Source organism: Rhopalosiphum padi, chromosome 4, assembly GCF_020882245.1.
Source record: "Rhopalosiphum padi isolate XX-2018 chromosome 4, ASM2088224v1, whole genome shotgun sequence".
Lineage (NCBI taxonomy): Eukaryota > Metazoa > Arthropoda > Insecta > Hemiptera > Aphididae > Rhopalosiphum > Rhopalosiphum padi.
In genome coordinates, this window is record NC_083600.1 from 22,957,519 (window position 1) to 22,979,464 (window position 21,946).

At 27.4% G+C, this 21,946-nt stretch overlaps 1 protein-coding gene across 1 annotated transcript in view; it reads left to right on the top strand.

Annotated features, from left to right (window-relative positions):
* Positions 1-21,946, top strand: part of LOC132928387 (sodium-dependent transporter bedraggled) — an 81,049-nt gene that overhangs the window by 15,708 nt on the left and 43,395 nt on the right. The window contains exons 2-3 of the mRNA XM_060993011.1: positions 1,523-1,813; positions 6,456-7,055. Of these exons, the coding sequence (XP_060848994.1) occupies positions 1,533-1,813; positions 6,456-7,055 (881 nt within the window). The 5' untranslated portion in view covers positions 1,523-1,532. The remainder of the gene's footprint in view (positions 1-1,522; positions 1,814-6,455; positions 7,056-21,946) is intronic.

The following is a 21,946-nucleotide window of genomic DNA, read 5'->3' on the forward strand; positions in this document are numbered from 1 at the left end:
AATTTATTGGAAATTATACGAATATCTGTAAAATATAATAATTTTTCTGTTTTGAAATATAAAAATATATTTATATTAGGTAGAGCGAACTTTTTTTGCAATTAGCTATTGGATGTAATACCTATAATGGTTTCGGTGATAAATTGTTCATCTACGATATACTTTAAAGTTTAATTTTAATGAAAGGAAACACTTGAAAATAAAATAATTATTTAAGGTTTAGTAAGAAATCTATGTCGTGATACTAATATACTTATATAAATATATCAATGTGTTTTAGAAGATTAAATTAATAAATTATTGTTGCTGGTTTATAAATACAAATCTTCAAGTGTAGAAAAAATAGTAAAATAAAAACGTAGAACTCATAGAACAAAGGTTTGTTTGAACTAAATGACGAGTTCATACGTCATTTATCACACCAGCTATAATAATGTTCTTAAACGACTAAGCATATGAAAATCGTAATACCTCAATGGCTTATGGCATTCAGATCCCAAGTGCTGATATGGGAAAAAAATCGTTTGGGACATATAAATAGGTATATATTGTAATACTCGTGACGCAATTACGATAGAGTATTTAGTATTTACTATAGTTAGGTAATAACAGTTATTGGTCTAGATGTGACTTATTAATTATTATTATGTATATCAAAGCTTTATATAGTAGCGTCTTCATTGGTAGATATAAATTCCTACATAAATATATTATGTGTGTGTGACGTGTTTGGTGAATATACCTGTAATAATCGTAACATTCAACTATTTTCTTTTTACAAATTACGTATTCGTTTCTCCGCGCAATTGGTTACAGTCGATTTTGATCGATAATACTACTTTTTAATGAGGACGTTTCGCAGTAGTACATTCTACATACTAGTTTTTCACTATCCATTTTCCATCACTAATAATGGGTCCCGTGAACACACGATTGTGTAGAGGGCGGGGGCCTATGAGTTAATTTATAATTTATATGAAAAGTTTTATGAAGTACAATAAAAAAGAAAAGAACTACATGTGTAATTTTTTTTTATACATTATATATAAAATCAGTTATATCAAGCTAATAATATTGAAATTATTAATAATGATAATTAGCAGTAGCCAATTTTTTTTATATATATTTAAAGAGTTATTATGTTTAATTATATTTTTAATTGTTCTGAATGTTTCGATAATAATAAACTTCTGGGAAATATCGCCAGGGATTGTGTATTGTGTTATACGATAGAGAAGGTGAATTACGTAAATTAGTTCTTCACAAAATTTTCAATCACGATTTAAATATACATAGTTTATTTCATAAGTTATTTTTTAGTATATTCAATATAGTACGATGTGTTTACGTAACGTTTTTTTACCTTATAATATATAAAATTATAAAGTGTTGTAGTTACTAATGGACCCTTATTGTTCGACAGACCACGCGTCGTCAAAAATATGTGTGCATTTTGTTTTGTTTTAAGTTTAAAATTTGTTACATTGGAGCTCATTAATTTTTTTTAATTTTTGTCTTATAGTTATATAAATATGCGGGGGTTGTCTTCAACAATCGATGATACCGGCGGTGGCTGTGGCAGTGATGTTGACCATTTACAAGGAAATGAAGCAGAAGACCACTTTGAACCGTCGTTGTTCAATGAATATCCCCCACTTCCTCTGTCTGAAGATGTGCACACTGCTTTTTTGGCTACCAACTTGTTGCTGCTCTATCTGAACCTGGCTAGGCTGTCGACTATGTCAATCGGCGACGCACATCAACTACCGGTTACCGTCAACGACCGTGACGACCGCTACGATGATGATAACAAGTGAGTTTTTCGTCAAACCTCCAAAATTTAAGTATACAAATATAGAGTTGTGGTTCAGACCGTTTCTAATAAGACAATAGTGTTATGGCAATATTAATATTTATTATATATCAGAGGTCCGTCACCGTAGTACACATAAACGATAAACAGTTTATTCAGATTTAAAGAACGATTCTAAGCACAACAAATTGCAAAAATAAAATGGTTAATATCTGAAAATATTAAAAAAAATCTCTTAAAAAATAAGGTATCATTAAAAAACTATAAAGTATAAGCTATCCATTTTATTATTATACACTACACACCATTATATTATTTATATTCTATTAATGAAGTAAAATCAATAAACAATTTTATAATTTTATTTACGTGGTTATTTCCTTTCTATAAGTACATTACAGAAAAAAAAATAGTTTATAGTAAACTGGGAAAACATTTTTTGTTGCTCAAACGAGTTTCCTTCTTTCCAATATATCTTAACAACGTAGTACTTATTGGTACCAAAGACAATTAAATTACAGTGAACTTCCATATAACAAAGTCGAACAAGCAACAAAAAAATTCGTAATATGGAGGAATTTGTTAAATAGAATTATAAATCCATTAACAATGAAAATCATAGTTCTTAAAACTAAGGCCGTATCTAAGGGGGGGGTCCAAGGGGTACGGGACCCCCCTCGAAATTTTTAAAAGTAGAAATATTTTAGTGGTGAATATATAGTTTATTGACTAAAAATGTTTAGCATTTTTATTTAAAAATATAAATGTTGGACCCTCCGAAATTTTTATTTAGTTACGGCTTTGCTTAAAACTATTTCGTTAAACAGAAAATTTCGTAAAATGGAAGTTCGTTAGATAGAAGTATCACTGTATTTAGACACGATTTATTGGATATTATACCTTTGTAGTTTGTAGTAGGAACTTCTATCCTATAATACTTGGATATTGTGGGCTGTTTATAATAGTTAAGTTGTTTTAAGTTTTAAACTATTCAATAATCGCATGCTTCGCAAAAAATGTTTAAAAAAAAACTAGCTTAAACAAATTAACTTATTATTGTAGTTATTAAATAAAAACGTAAGAATATATATATATTTACACTTAGTAAAATCGATGAATACAGTAAAATATTAAATTTTGTTATACAATTAAAATAATTTACATATTACTATATTATATTTTATTTTCTAGTTCACTGTTATTATAAAATCGTTCAGTCTAGGTCACCTAAATCGAATTCAATGGCATTACCTATATTTATATTTTTTTTACGAAATTCATGATATAGACGATATAGTGTGTTATCAATTACCTGTTTATGAAACTAATACTATTATTATTACTTCGTCGGGATGCATGACCAACGTGACATGGTCATCAAGTAATGCTATATAGCCATGTGTTATGATAGAATGAATACTACCTAAAACGTGCAGAACTGCAGACCCAATTCAAAAGATTATAAAGTATTGTGTAGAATATAAGTAATAAGTAGTATCCTCATGTTTAGTAAAATATGTTACTCGTTTTTATCCAAGCACAACATGATACATTATTAGAAAAAATTCACTCTTTTCTTATCGTCTAATTTAACTTAAATATTGCTTTATATTCAATACTATCTACCTATTTATACAATTTATCAATTTCACAAATAAAATACGTCTATAATATACATACATATGTTGTAAAGTTATATATTTTTTTTAACGAAATAAATAGTAAATTTGTTCAAGCATAAATTCATTATACCTTATTTTATTTGTGAATTTTCATATAAAATTTATCCATGATTTGAATATTAAATTTTTTTTTTAAACTTTGCACATAAATTACTAGAACTTTATAGTAATATAGCATTATTATTATTAATAGGTCTTCTTTAAGTTTGATGGCTAAATTTTGAATTGAAATTCTACTAAATTATCTAAGTGCGCAAGCATATAGTTGTCTGGTGACTATTTAGCTACTATGACTTGCATATTTGTATGTGTTCCCAATGCCCATTGCCCACATACATAATCCGATTAATGTCAATTCATCATTAGGGATTTTTAGTTTTTATAGTAGTTCTATATTTCTGTTATATTCTACAGTTACCGGGTATCTGGTGACTGGTATGTCATGGAAGATATATATATATTCCTGATGTGTCATCTACTGTAGTGATGTATAAACCTGAGATCGCGTATTGATATTTAATAGGTTTCATCATATTTTGCAAAGCGTAACTTTAGACAAAAATGACATAAGTATTACACAAGCGATTCCTATTTCCTTTAGAGAATGTATAATATTCTAACATAACATGAATAAATAAATTTCATTTTCTGAGCTGGCGATTGCACTTTGAAGTTTGTAAATGAAACAGTAAACATTTAATATTTTTCTTAGACACAAACATTGAGTTAATGAAGTCGACAATCCATAATACGAATATAAATAATAGTACCTATACAAATTTAACTAACAAACAGAATATCTCCGATAAGTGTTTCTTTATTATTAAGTTCGAACATATAGCGTATATTGAATTATTTAAGTACAAAGTATATGATAGGTATAATAATAGGTACATTAGGTAGTAGGTACACACATACTACATTTTGTATTGTCCATGAATCAAGGGACAGGATATGTTCTTTTTAATCATACTCATACATTAGTCAATAGCCTTATCGATCATCGTTTTAAGGGGACTAAGTAACCAGCACACAATAATTAACCAATGGTGTAACTACTATGTTAATAAAAAATTTAAGTAGATACACTTATCTATAGAATATATATAAATAAACTGTTTAAATACAGTTTTACAATGTATATTTAAGCTTCAATAACATGACGTTAATACAGGTAGGTAGCTGAAACTATTGCAAACGAAAATCTAATTGAGTTTAGGCAAAATATTGACATAAACAAAAATACTTTTATTATTATATAATCCACAACTATAGTCTATTATAATAGGATATAAAGAATATTTTTTTTTATGATACATTAAATTATGTGTCGATATTAAACAATGAATTAATCACACGTACCTACGTCATATGAATAACTCGTTTAATTATATTGAATTATTAACAATGGTATAAAACTGTCTAAGATTATCTAAATCACATATAATTTAGTAAAATATTAGTTTCAATATTACTGTAGCATTAAATATAGAATCTGTGATAAATAAAATATAAATATAAAGTTTTTAAAAATATTGTACTTAACTGAAAATTATGATGGTATTGTATAGATAAATGCGACTCAAAGATATTTAATATCATAAAATTGTGCCATAATATTTTTAACTACTCGAAAACTATAGCTGAAATAATGAAATGAAAATAAAGGACAGTGCGTTGTAAACACTGAAAACCGGCAGCCAAGGTTAACCAATAAGTCCTTTTCGATTTCATTACCCTTTTCCTATTATAGAGGAAGTTTATTATGGGAGTGATCGTGACTATTATAACGTTTGTAATGTTTGTATAAGCTTTAAGCAGTAATAAGTAATAATACCTGTTGTAATCCACACTGATGCATTAAAGAATCAAAGAACTTCTGAAACGTAAAAACAATATAAATATAATTCTTTTTTACGCAATACAAATAAAAATGACGGAAATAGACACACAAAAAATAACAATTAATAAAAAATGTTGACCATTGTTATACGTATTGGCTATGTATGTGTTGTTTGTAGACTAGCTCCGAACTCTCATTCTGAGATAAATATAATACATCGAAATTCCAGAACCATGTTAATGAAATAGGAACGAATTATATTAAGGTTTTTTTTGTTTTTGATATTGATTGATACTAAATATATTATAAATTTATATCATTACAACTATTATAATTATTATAAGTATTGAACTATTGCGTGAAATATGAATTTACACGCCAATATCAAGGAAAAATATGATTTAAAAAAAAATATCTATGTTTGAATAGAGGACAGTTTATTTTTGTTGTTATACTACCTATGGGTATATTGCAATAGTATTAAACTACTGATTTTACATAACTTGATGATGTTTAAAAATGTAAATTTGTTAAATTTACCTACACATGTTTATATTAAAAACGTAACAATGAATAAGATCCGTATCCTACTCAAAAATGTTTATAAATTATCATTAATATACGTTAAATTATAAAAAAATTACCTTTAAACCAACGCATATTTCTCAATTTCTGACTAGGCGTCAAGTGACCATGATGATAATACCATATTAGTGGGTTACAAAATGTCATATATATATATTTATAATTAAAATCCATATTTAAATTTGATAAGCATAAGAGTTTATATGAGTACATAATCTATTATGTGATATAATATTGATATTTTACGTTGTCGATATATTGATAAGCGACAACGGTTAAATAAGAGTTATAATAAAAACAAAAACTCTTAGAAACAAAATAATAATACGAGTAGACTGATATCAAAATATTGCAATAAAAAAAAATAATAATATTGCTATATAAATGTTTTATTTCGTTAATAGATGTAAAATGAATAGTCGCTAATCAGTTATATAGGTACAGTTTAGACTGGAAATCATGATAAAATTCTTCGACCAGTTTCAGTAACAACAACTTGTAATAAAATTTATGGAATGCATTTTCTTTACAGTGGTTTGCCAGAATCGGCGGCGGCAGTAAGCGTTACTACCGCGGTACAGGCAACAGCAGAACGGCGCTTGAGCAATGAATGGTTGCCCGGGGAACCGGGGCCGTCAACAGACGACAGGCGACCGTGGCCGGCGGACGCGACAACCTCGGTGGCACGGGTACCGCAGCGACATCACCGTCATTACCGCAGCGACAGTTGCCGGCCACCGCCACCGACCACAGAGCCATACCACCGACAGACCGGCACCACAACCACCGCCTCCGCTATGATCACGGTGGCCGCGAGTGGTTCCAGGGCGATGTCTAGGCCCAAACCGCGGACGCGCGGCCCATCGTCGTCGATCCCATTTCCAGTGGACGTGGTTGACAGACTGCGGTCGCCGATGGCGTCGCCCTCCAGACCTAGACAGTACGGTCGCAGGAGAAGCGTCCAAGACGCAGTCGCCACGGCGATGATGCTGCAGCGACATGAGGGGCTCCAGTTACAGACGACCATCGCAGTCGCCGACGACACCACTGCCGAACCGGATGCTGAGCAGCTGCAGGTGCCAGGAGCCGTTCGGGAACCAGGACAGGAACCGAGGCTCGTCGCGTCGATCAGGTTAGTGCACGCAATCGTGATCTTAATAATTAAACTAGGGCTAAACAATTTCTATGGATTAGCATAATTTTTTTCTTTGATTTAATTTCATATTGGTTCTCACACTTCTCAGTTATGTCTACGATTTACTTCATATTGAATCACATGTTCAGAACTTTATTGGTAAAATATTTGTTTAAGTTATTTGCGATAGGTGTTTATGTGAAATAAATGATTTTTAGATTGTAAATATTTTTTTACCACTTCATTTAATATAAATCTTACCTTTTATTATTGCTATATTATCGTTATACATACATATAAATTTATATATGCGTGCATTTGATTTTTAACCTACTCGGTGTTGTGGCTACTATTTTTGAGTCTTGTTTTCATTTTATCCTGGCGAAGCCACCTCAATTTTACTTGTCAATCGAAGCGCTCGTGTTGTCTCGAAGCCGTTGATTCGCTGACCATATGAATAGGTACATAATATGTATTGAACAGGGATTACAATTTACGATTAATATTTTTAGAGAGATATTTAAAGGAATCAGGAAATTATCTGGGGTCAGTACAATTTAATCTTAATATATTCGTTTACCTAAAAAAAAGTAAAGGCGAGTATCAAAAAAATCAAATCAACATTTAATTTATCTGTAAAAATAATAGTTTAAAAATAAATTTCTCAATAAAGTTCCTCCATGGGTTACTAGTTGGATGAAAGGGCATCGTGTATTTTATAGTAGATTACTTACCTGCTATGAGGTCGCGTCATGGTACAGTTGCTTGTTGTATAGAATATAGTAAAAAAATATAGACGATTGACTTTGTGTCTTTGTTAGATAATGTGATTCGAAACATACGGATATTTTAATAATTTCAAGTCAGAAGTGTGTATTACATGTGGACATTTAAATAGTAGTAATTTAAGTATTAGTTAGTAGTTATGACTAATACTACTTAATGATAGAGATCAACTTAATTTAAGGCGTTACAGGGTAGCGTCACATACCTATTACAGAAAAACATATATTTGTAAATATATCGATATATTGAAATATTTATCGTAAACATGAAGATTTCAATACTTTAGTATAATAATTAATTATTTGTGTAAATATAATATAATATACACAATTTGTGCATATTATAATGTATATTATTATTGACGACTGATAATATTTACATTGGTAGATTTGTATATAATATGTATCTCATTGATCATTGATCGCCCTTGTTATTTGAATATAATATTTTGATGTGAAATAATTGTAACATCTACCTACGGTTGCGCGTGCGATTTATAAAACGTAATTATACACATATTGATATACTTATTTTAGAATCCGTCAAGTCTTTAGAAATTAAGTTGCTACAACATAAAAGTATAAAGTATAACATACCAATTTAAATCGTATTTCAAAAAGAATTACTTATATATACCTATTGCACGTAAAGGTTTTTTGTGCATGACATACAATTTCTGTAAGTGCGAAATTTACGAAATATTATACCTGCTAAAATAATAAAGTTGTGTACATAATATACATATTACAATAGGTAGTATTCGTACGTTATATATTTAGGTCACGATAATTCCACGTGCGCGTTCATGTTTTATTAAACCACTGTTTAGTATTGTAGAGCGTTTCGTTGGTGACTTAAGTTTACTGATATTGTTAAACTTTAATATCAAGTATAGCCATTTCCATATTATTATATAATAGTTTTACAATTATTATGTGATAAGAAATATCGACTAAACATAAAATAAAACATATATACATATATATATTATAATATATATATAGGCGTACCTACTACTGTTAATTTCAAATTTGAATGTGGGAGCAATTAAAATATAATATGCGTATAATATTATACTTTTGAAGTGCAGGTAGGTACTTAAACAAATAACTTTTTGCTCTGTAAAATCATAGATTCGCCATGGTTTAAACTTTATATGTATGTTAAAAATTCATGACCTTATTAGATTTTATCTATTATTTAACATTTATTGGGGTCACATGGTCAATTATTTGTCATTTCCTAACCAACAATTTTTAATACTGAAAGTAATGAATATTGATCACAATAAATGTGAATACATGTAAATATCATCACCCTATGTCACCTTCAATATCGGAACATATCAATCTACGGCGTTCCAATTTTATAATTTAAAAACGGTTTTAGAACATTTCTTAATCCTGTTATAGAATATGAATACTCGCGATTCATTGTTATAATAAACAAAAGTTTATACATTTCAAAATTATTGATAGGCACCTACGGACTACGAAAATACGAAATACAACCTTCTAAAAATGTGTTTGACTAATTTTTCTGCATCTGAATTATTGATATAACGCCAAATATGTATATGTTATGTTGGTATATAAATTTCACGACTTAAAGTCTAATGTATTATTTTCATGAATTTAAACGTTTTAAATAGTTGGATTAACATACTCATTTAAAAAATAATTATTATTTTACCGCAATCATATTCTTTTAACATTTCAAAACTATAATTCATATTTTTCTACTAATAAATTTGATATTAGTAGATATTAATTTAATTTAAATACCTAATTATTTTGAAGTATCTGATATTGAAAAACTAGAAAAACGATTAAACAAATCACGAATTCCAAATCATACTTTTTTAATTAAATTAAATATTAAAAACTAAAAATTAAAATTAAATATGTAATTTTACGTTTTAGTATAATTTAAATAAATTAAATATATTATGACGAATCGTTTATACTTTATTTAATTCCTTTAACAAGGGCAAATTGATCTAGCAGCTAAGCTAAACCAAATTCAAAGACCAACAAATGTTGTGGGCTCAATAAGACCTTCATCGAGGTTTCCCTAACCACAAATTATCTCACAACATTAAATCATCATAAATAAAATTGCACATTTAACGTATTTACAATGATATAATTATTTCTTGTACATAATATATTCATTAGGTATTCAATATAATTACATAATAATTTATCATCATTGCCAATTGGTGTAATAATTTTAACACTGAAAAAATAGTTCTTCATTTCAGTTTATAAATATATACATATAAATATTGAATATTAAACTATATAATAATTTCATAGATAATAAATTATTTTTCGCGGAATGACCATCCGGTTGAAAAGGAGCGCGACTGTATCATACAGGTAGACAGGTGTAAATCGCACAAATAGAAAATGTGACAGGTGAAGTTTTACTTAAAATATATTCTTAAGTTTTCGTTGTTTACCAATCACCTGCTATAAATTATAAATATATGTTTACGTCGTAGTATTATAACATCAATGATTCAGAATAAATGTTTACATTTTTATATACTTACTTTTTGTATAACTTTTTTTTATGACTTCGAATTTAAAGCACGTCTTGATAACTATATTCGTTGGAGTTTAAGTTTTAAGGAACGCGTTGATGTATTTTTATTAACTCAAATTTCCAGATGGCACGCTTAAAAGTTGACGGAAAAATGTTTCTTTATTAAACAACGGGTGTCTTAATCTAGATACCTTTACTCTACTTTGTTTACAACAGCTAGTCTTGTGATAAATGAATACATTTTAAAAATTTTGTATTATGAATTGTTATTCCGAACAATTAGCTAGTATTTAGTTATTACCTTTTTTTTTAATTAAAGTGTATTAACTTATTGTTTATTTAGATCACATATGTTGGCTAATATATAATCATTATTTGATCATTTTAAAGATTTTTTTTTTGTACTTATACTAAATAATATACACTTATAAATTTTAAATAATCGCTTTTATTTACACTTTAAAATATTATTGATTATATTATACAATATTTTATTGTTTTTCGAATCCATTCAAACCTTAGATAAATTCAAAGGTAAATTGCCTTAGGAAATGTCAATTAGGTAGGTATGTGTTCAAAACATTTTAAATGTAAATAAAGAACTATACTTTTGGTAACTTCTACATTTTGTTTTGATATTGCAAGTGGGACCTCTTATGACTCTTGGCTCTCTACAATTTAGTAGTTTAATCAATAAAAATTTTACTGCAAATACGGGTTAAATTAGTGTATTATTTTTAGATGTTTAACAGTTTTTAGTTTGTAATATGTTAATAGTTCGTAATTATGCGTAGTTCGGTATGTGTTTATTAGTTTGATTCCGGCTTGCATATTTAGGCCTGCATAATATTAATATAGAGGATAAATATAGGGATATATTACATATTATATATTATTGAATTCAAGTAGAAAAATAACCATAAAATTAATTACTATCGCAGTGCTTATTATATTATAAGGACGATGATAGTAAATAAGTTGCATAATTCGTTATATTTTTGTTGCAAGAGTGCGGTTTTCTAACGAGATGTCGTAACGAAAAATTTTGACGAATAACGGAATAAATGATTGGTATAGTGGTGGTGGTGGTGGTGGTGTATTGTCAGGTACTGGAGAAATTGGAAATATTTACTTTATAATATTACTTTGGAGTACATAACTAAAAAATAATAAATACTAATACGATGATGTGTACCATCATGTTTGAAGTCGGAAACTTGCAAATACAAATTTTTCCAAGTCATTTTTAAATATAAATTTGATGAGGTTTTTCTATCGGTATTGGATATTGGATATGAGATTTCATATCAATAAATACTTTATTTCCATTTAAGAATAAAACAAAGGTAGGCTTTACACCTATCTGGATAAAGAAGGATATGGTTATTGGTTATTTAGAAAAGTTAAAATAACTAATTTGGATAAGCCTATTGGCTATTTGGTCCAGTTGTAGTTTGATCGGTTAGACCAAATAATATTATACTTGACATTTCGAACTCGTTAGCACAACAATCATATTTCAAACCAACAATGAACACAGACAATTATTCCTTGGTTATTATTGAGCTCATATTATATAATTTATTAAATGTTAATTGAACTACATAATTTATAGACCATAGTTTTATCCTAAATAATTTTTCATGTTTAATTACTAGTTATTAATAAGTGTATATTGATTGTATGTATATAATAGCTTAGAGTTACTGGTAGGTTGTATTAGATTGGTATACACTTGAAACTGGTACACATTTAAATGTATTACATACAATTTTTTTTTTTTGGTAATTAATTGATTAATCATATAATAATATATACTAGATACATTTCTAATAAATTACTAATGTACAAATTTTTACAAATCGTCATACATCATATTCTACCATTATTTTACCGAAGTTTTTTTTAGAATTTTCCAAACTTACTCATCTTATAAATTTTTAATTGATAAATAACAGTGGTAGAGTTACATTAAAACTGTCTATTTCTTTGATCCATAAGGATATTGGTGTCTTTGGGCAAGGCTGTAACTGGAAAATAATTTCTGAAGGGTTTTTGCGCTAAAAATTCGTGTTCTAATTTTATTATAATATTGTACAGGTTATTTTACTACCACATAATATAACATGAAAAAATTTCGAGGGGAGGGGAGGAGGTTAGGTATGGCCTTGACTTTGGGCATCCTACGTGGAAGTGTCTTGTGCGTTCTGTCACCAGCCCGGAGTAAAATGAAATACATTTTATAAAAACTTAAATAAAACCTTGGACAGCTGTATTTTATTTTATTAAAAGTTATTCGATATTTTTTTTTTTATTAAAAATGATAATAATGATATAGGTATTGATATAATTTATAAGTTAACGGCTAGAGAGATAAAATATTTATATGACTAAATTTGTAGGGTACCTTTATATTTTATTTATTTTAGTATCAAGGTTTAATTTTTAGTTTCAATTGGAATATTACTGTATACATATTTATTTTAAATTGGTATATCGGTAGTTAATGGAAAAAAACACATCTATAAAAACAAAAAGTAATCTATATAATTATAAGACTAGGTACTTTCTACTTTCTAGTATATTTATAAGTATATTTTTACAAACTACAATATTATATATATATATATATCACTAAATATACCAGTATCAATAGCGATATCACTATCGATATTGAAGTAAAGTTGAAGAAAATTTAAGTTTAATTGTGGTATTTTTAAACACCAAACTAAGTATATTTGAAATTATAGTAGTTATTCAGGAACAGATTATTTTTAGGACCAGATAAATTTCAGTGATCGATGGTTTCGAAAGTCTCGTAAATTCTATGCCATAAGAATGTAAATTCATCGAGGGGGTACCTAAGAGTTGAGTAACTTATAAACTCACGAGAGGTTAAGTATTTATGCGTGCTCTCAGCATAACGATCTATCATTATCGTGTTCGTTATCGTTGTTCGACTGTTCTTTCTTCAAAATGATCTAATAAAACAAAAGTATAATAATGACTTATGTTAGACACACCTTTATTATTATAAGGTTTAAGAAGACCAATATTTTGAAGTATGTACTGCAGTACAAACATTAAATTACATAATAATATAAGTACATTTGTATACAGGAGCAGTTGTCCCAATACTTTTCTAACTGTTACAAACTTAATAGGGCTTCAAATTATTTGAATTTACACATTACTAGATAGTTATGTAATTCGATTATGATTAGAGTTGTGTATATAATTTACAACTATATCTCGATTAATTTTTAAGTACAATAAAAAAAATGCAGTTAATAGCAAACGATAAATATAAACAGTTAAGCACAATCCGTGGAATAAGACATAAGTCCATCAATCCATCATATTGTAATCCGTAGCAAGTAGATTTTTGATTATATTTTTGTGGTTCTTTAAATAAAAATATAATATATGATGTAATTCTTTCCTTGAACAATACTCATTGTTTCCAAATCTATATCAACTATTGAAATAAATCAACACCATTTTTTTTTTTAAGTAATTTTTAATATTTTTTCCCGTTATCATTTTTTTTAAGTTAATTACTTTTTTTAAATTGCAATATACATTTTTAAATTCAAATTCTGAAACAAAATATTTTCGAAATTGGAATGAATAGTTTATGAGTTATATATAAGTATTTAAAATGTAGGTGAACGGAATGATTAGGTAGGATACATCACAAAATATTGCTGTCAACTACTTCAGTTATCTAAACTTTAAATACTATTTTAAGTTATAACTCATAAAATACTTGTATACATTTCGATTTTGAAAATCCCGGTGAGTGTTATTTATTATTATTTGATAAACGATCACTCAATACCTATTTATATTTGCGCTTGAAAATTATTTACTGTTACATAAGTTGTTCTAATATAAATTTTTAGTGCCTTTATTAAATTTCACAATTATTGTTATCTATTTATATTTCCAGTAAAATCGTGAAATTTTCAACGTATAAGAACGATTGGGAGTGAACGCATAGAGACGAGCTATTGATTTTTGAAAAAATAAACATTTTTTGATCTGAGCTTGCACACCGCCGTCACGCTATTATTACACAAATTGCGTTTACTTGTCGGATAATATTACGAAACCCTAAACTGTCTTGTGATGTTTCGTGTGAAAAAATTACGTTTTAATCGACCGAATAAAATACAAACGTGAAACACTTGGGGAAAAGTGGCTCGTAGTGTGGTGTCACGATGACGCCTACGGACGATGACCGTTATAATAAATATGGTGCGTGTTACAAACGTAGGTTAGGTATATTGTATATATCGGACAATCTGCAGTAATCTTATCAGTATTTGTATTATATTTTTTTTTGTTCCTATACCACTAAAGATTTTCGACGGTATTCTTTTGTTTTTTAATTATAGTCGATTGTTTATTTATTTTTACATCATGCAGTCTATATTGTAATAAATTTATTAAAACTCGAGTTTCTCACTTGACCGAAAACAATCGGGATATTGTAATGCGTTTTATTATCGAATCTGTGTATCTAAGCGTTTCACTATTATAATAATAATATGTGGATAGTTAAGTTATATACGAGTATATATATATATATAATATTCCTGTAGATTTCTCCACGTAATACACCAGTATATATATATAGTATACGTATATAATGTATTGAAGGATCGCCTCATTAACATTGGTAGTGGAACCGACGAGTGTGTTGACTTCACTGCATCATAGTGTGCAACGCACATACAGTATCTTACAGGTATAGCTTTTTAAGTGTCTTCCAAAAGTAGAGTCATGTGAACCTAAATCCCCTGCGATGTTCTTATAATATATTAGTATATTACATTATGTGTTTATTTTAGTTGTTTATCGCCACACCGCTTATTTTTAAATTGGGTGACGTACGTGATATAATACAATCTTAAGTATTTAAATTATTGTTTTATTATTTTTTTTTTTTACAACCGGCTTTTCATAATTTTAATTTTACGCGCAGTGCTTTTCAATGTCATGCCAAACACCTAAACCCAGATTTTCGTCTAAACAGCTTTTATATTATATTATAATAGTATAATACATAGTATTATTATCATTACTTGTTACTCATTAGTGTTGACTGTTGAGATGCAGTTTTATCGTCTTAATACAAATATATGTATTTTTTAAATATAAAAATGATATATCAAACAAATCTCATTTAAAATATTTATTTGTAGAATTTAGTGATTGTTGTGTTTTTGATGGATTTTCAATCAAGTATTCGAGTAGTCGCACTTGTTTTAATACCAAGATATAATCTGGTTTGATGTCATATCGTTTATAGAGATAATATACGGAACATTTAAATTGACAACTGTTAGAAAATAAAATAGTTTTTATATCATGTTTTAAATTTAAAGTGTTTTAAAACGTCAAGGGTATTTTTCGGAGATAATGGCTAATAAATTACATTACAATATATTCATTATAAATTACTATTTAAATAAGTACAATATTTTTTTTTTTTTTATAATCATTAGAAAATAGTCATGGTTTTAAATGTTTCAATCAGTTCAAAGCAAAGTTGAAATGATCTAGATTTTAACAAAACGAATTACTATTTTTATGAACCTAATTGATAATCTTAATAATCTTATAATCATCAATTTTTATTTAATAAATCATTTTAATTATTAAATAGGTATGATAGAAAAATTGGTTTATCAAATAATAAATTCTAGATCAAATAATATATTTTTTTTTTATCATTTTACTAGATATTATTAAAATTCTACACTCAATTATTAATAAAAATATAAATCCATAGTATTAAGTGAGGTACTAGATTTATATAAATTGGTAAATTGTTTAATATTATTAATTATCGTTTGATATTCAAACATAAGCGATAAGCATATTATAATTATTATATTTACACCGTTTTTAATATAAAACATAAAATTTGTCTTATTATTTCTAGTTGATTCGAAGTTGATTATAGTTCATTTATCAATGATCAATGTTTGTACGTTACCAATTTAAATGTTTAAAACCAGTTTTTAATAACTGTAAAATAGTTAGGCTTAAATTATGAAGTTTACAAGACATAAGTAGGTAAGCATAGTTTTATAGTTCGTGGCATGATATATGGCTGTAAATGTACGATACCTTTAAAGGATATATTTTATATTATTGGCCAAAATTTCATTCAAATAATTTTTGAAATTATTTATGTATTTAAATCTACTATAAAAGATATATAAAAAAGTATTTATAATAGTGTAGTATTCAAGGTTCTTAAAGTGTAAATGATTCAATAAAAAAAGTAAGCAATATAACTTAAAATTGCATAGATAAATTTTATTATCCTATGTAGTTGTGTATTATACAGTCAATTTATTTTTAAAAAAAATATTTTTTAATTTATAAATAAAAATGACCCAATGGTATTTAAAAATATTAAAATTTTTATGAAGAAATTTAAATTATATTTAATACATTTATTTATTAATATATACGGACCGAAGTCCTTTTACATAATATAATCACATGTAGTTATTGAATATGGCAGTTAAAAGAAAAAAAATATAAATATGATTGTTAGGTATACATGCATATATATATATATATATATATATGTATTGAATATAAATATATATAATTAATATAAAAATAATGATATGTATGTATAGTGTATACTGTATAGTCACATAATGAAAACATTTTTAGAAGAAAAAAACGAGAAAAAATGAGCATTTCTAAATAAAATCAAAAATGTTAGAATTACCAAAAACCATTAAAAAAATAAAAGGACTATTAGACATATAATTATTTAATTTGTAATAGGAGTGGGATAGAATAGACTGTTATTTATTTATTGGAGTAAGGGGGAAATGAGGGGAGCTCTGGACAATTGATGCCATCCAAAAATATATTATAAAGTTGCTTTTATAGTAATATAATCTTTCTTTAAGAAGGCAATATTAGTAATTTTAAACTAGTTCAACAATAAGAGGTCTATGTATACTAAATGTTTTAGAAATAAAGCGTAAGAAATGGTTTTGAACTGATCCAATAATAGAATTTTGTTTCAATGTATTTTATGTATTGTTCATCCATTCCAAAGGATATTATTCTAGATTAGAGCGTATACAAGTGAACAATATAAATATTTATTAATGATGAAGATTTATTGAAAGAACCATAAATTAATTTAATAAAGCTTAAGTTGCGCATCGTTTTATTTCTTTATATCATTTCATTAAGAGCTGAAAAATTGAATTTTGGCACAAAAATTATGCACAGATCTTTAAAAATTAATAAAAGTTCAATATTTGAATTAAAAATAGTATATTATAAAAAGTTTATGGGTTTTTTTTTGTTAAGTTAATACGCATAAATCTACATTTGTCGATATGATAGACTATTTATTGAGCACCAAATTTGAATATTATTGATATAATTTTATAAGCCAATCGCATCATTATGAAAATTAATTATTTTTACGAGTTTAGTGTCATCCGAAAATAGAAAAATGTGTGAACAATTAATGACATTAGGATTATAATTAATAAAGAATAAGTATGTATAACGTAATATAATATACATAACATTATTATATTTATTTTTTAATGTCGTAAATAAACTTCTAAAAACTATATATCCTTGATCATTATATAGGTACCTACTATTATATAATTTATATAAATACCTATTAATACCGTTTTTAAAATAACAAGTATATTAGGGTAATGGCATGCACTATGAGAGGGCATGATACTTAGCTCATCATTTGCTAAATAATTTTATTATTATATTGTGCCTAATAAAAAATTATATTACATTTGGCAGCCTTGTGATAATCGACGGAGTTACATTGTAATATACTGTTCCATTAATATTTTTAACTTCAATATTGAGTCAGTACAATGTTAATATTTTAGAATAAAATATTATTAAAATTATAAATATAAATATTATAATTTTTCAAATCAATTTATTCTATAAAATAGTGCAGTGACAGTGATTTATGAACTATGATTCTGTTTAGTATTATTTCCTTTTGTCTAAGTAGAAAATTATTTCATATCTGAAAACAGTACCTATATAAAGTTGTATTATTTGACATTTTTTGTATTATTTATTTGTTTTGAATTGTATTGAAATTACGATAAGAATCGTCGAAAACATTTTAATTAATAATTGTATATTATTGAGAAATATATGTAGCTTAACTACTTATAAACATATAATTTAATTCAAGTGTGTATATAATTGTTTATGAATTAATTCAAAGTAAATTTACTTCATTATTATTATTATTATTTCAAACAATATTTACCCTGAAATATTTTTCATTATCGTAATAAAATATATTTATTTTATTACATATTGAAAATGTGATTAATATTTCGAAATTGTATTATTTAATTTACATTAAGTATACCATATACTTTGTAGATATTATCTTTATTAACTCATTAGAAAAATAATATTAGTAGTTGGTATATATCACTACCTAATGTTACGACTTACGACCTAATGATGGTATTAAACACTCTACAATTTTTAGTTCAATAAAAAGATTAGTGTCAGAACTAGCACACAAATTATTGAGATATTGCAAAAAATTTAAGTGGCACACTATTAAAAACAAAAATTAGGATTCATAGAAAACTGATTCCAAGCGAAGCTAATGAGCTATACCACTATTTTTCATGATTTTATTTATGGGAAAAGTATTTAACAAATAATGTTCTCTTTGGTATTAGATATGTAAATGTACAATTTGTCTCGAGTCTATAGCATGGTAAAGGCGAACCGCGTATAAGTTTTAGTGCAATTATATGCTATCTTACATAAAATGTACTGTTTACTTATATTTAAAACAAGAATACCTCATTGTATTATAGAATCCTTACACCGTTCTAAATCTAATCAATGTAATAATTTTAATATAATAAAAGTATTGTAAATAATAGATTGTTCGTACTAGGTGCGCATAATAAAGATATATATTTTATACGTTTATTCATTTGTTTTACTTGTTATCTTTGATATAAACAAACGTGTCACCCAAATAAATTATCGAGTGTGTTACAAATACTTATTTTATCTTTACTTAAGATTGCTGTTGCCAGTACTCATTAGTCATTTATATCATCGTATTACTATTATGCATAATGAAATATTTATTAAAAAAAACTACCTACATATTATATAAAATTGTGTCATCTAACTATTATGTATTATAAATTATTGTAATAATTTATAATGATTATATTATTATCGAATCGTCGAGTAATTAAAAATCGTTTTGTGTTTTTCACAAATTTTTGTGCAGATGTAGAAATTATAAAAAGTATATTTTCTTAAATTTATACTACGAGCCAAGAGTGTCGACATCCGGTCATTCTAACGATATTAATATGTCACTTATATTAGTTATATTTCATATTTGTAAACTAATATTAGTCGTAATTTTTTTTTTTTTTTTTAAGTAAACCTGAATTTACATAGCATTCATTAGTATCTTCTTTTTGATTAGGTATTCACTTATAATTTAAAGTCTTGGTTTGGTTAGTTGACAGAAGAGCTCAAGTTATTGTTTGAGTTTTAAAAAACTGCAGTTAAGTACAAGGTGTGTTTACTACAGAGTGTATATATTAGATATATATTTTATTTTATACATTTAATCCACTTTTTTTTGTTACTATCCGTATTTATAACTAGGTAAGTCAATTCACAAAATAAAAATTAATAGATATTATAATATACATATTATGTATATATAATTTATTATTAATAAGTAGTACTTAGAATTATTTTTTGGAAATAGATATTTAAATAAATAACACAATGTTATATAGTATAATATGAAATACTTATATTTATGTTTAATTATCTACTTAAATATTTTATTTTATAAATTGATTTAACTTTTGTATCAATATGTCTATTTATTGTTTTTACACAGTTATAATTATAATATTACAAATATAACATATAGTATATAGTTACAAACGTTTTAATTTATATGAATCTTATTTATAAGTTGTCTAGTTGGTGTACAGTTTACGAGGTCTTCAAAAGCTATTGAGGTAGGTGTGGTTTTGTCAAGATTTGGAGGATTTTTTCGACTATTTTGAAGTGGAATACTTCTTCGGTTTATTTAAAAAATGCTTTCTAAGGGAAACTTTAATGAATATATTAAAGCACTTTAATATGTATATACTCATATGTAGTATAAATATTGAAATCACGTTGCACATGACTCAAACGTATAAAATAAAAATTAAGACATAGGTAGATAATATGCATTATATTTTATACCGATAGTTATAATAATTTCAAATTATGGCCAAATGATTACATCCCAGAACACATGGTATTTACACCTTACTCACCAGGTTTCTACAACATAGCACTGAGTGGGTAAACATTTACAATATGGGTGTAAATTGGTAAAATAATCGTTTGTCATCATGGACTTTTTGTATAAAACGTATGCTATATAAACCAGTTTTCTACAATATCGAATAAAAAAAAGGTACCTATCATTTTTTGGCTAAGAATTTAGTTCTACCTATATGAAAGATAATAGACACGATTTTAGTCCAAAACAAATATACGTGTAGAGGAAAATGTGAGCAGTGCATGTCTGTCTTTTTTTTATTTTCGAGGAAAACGAATAGTGGAGGTAAACGGTGTCTCGTTTATAGAGACAATTTAATATGGTCCCACCCCGATATATTTCATATCGCGCAGTTATAACTATAAAGACATAACAATAATAATCATAATTCAAACCCGATGACCTCAGCGGCGGCGCGCGGACACGTTCTTTTCTCCATAATAATATTAAATTATTTTGTTCGCGCGCGTACGAACGGTCTCCGCAGCCGTTCGTCGACGGCGGCTTGTACCTACCTACCTACCTACCTACGTACCTACCTATACATTATTATACCATCCCATTGTACGCGCCGCGTGCATACCGCTCCTCAGTCGTCGTCGTGTGGCCGTTGCCTGTGCGTGTCGCCCGCCGCTGTCGCAGTCCTCCGCCTCCACTTCCGCGGTCAGTCCGTACCGTTTTGTGCGCGCGTGAAAATCTTCATTTTCCGATCGGCATCATTGGTCGTATAGCGGTGGCTGCCGATTCTCTATCTGTTTTTTTTTTTTTTTTAATCGCGTATAGTTTTCGCCGAACGATATATTCGCAATAATATTACTACCATCGGTCAGAAGATACGTAGCCTGTCTGCGGTTTATCGGTATCATATACTTTTTTTGTTTTTGACGTAGTGCGTAGTGCGTCGTCGTCGAGTTCACGCAGACGTCCGAACGCCGATCACGCCGCCACCTCGGCGGGCCGGAATCTTACACGTGACCCGCGACACTCTCTATATACCTCGTCAAACGAACGCGGAAACGCGGTGACATTATAATAGTATATTATTTTAACGCACATTATCAGAACATATAGGCGATAACCGTACGACAGATAATCGGCGGTCGACGTACCGCCGCGTGCAGACGAGTCCGCCACGATGATCGGTTCGCGCTGTAGCGTGGGCGTC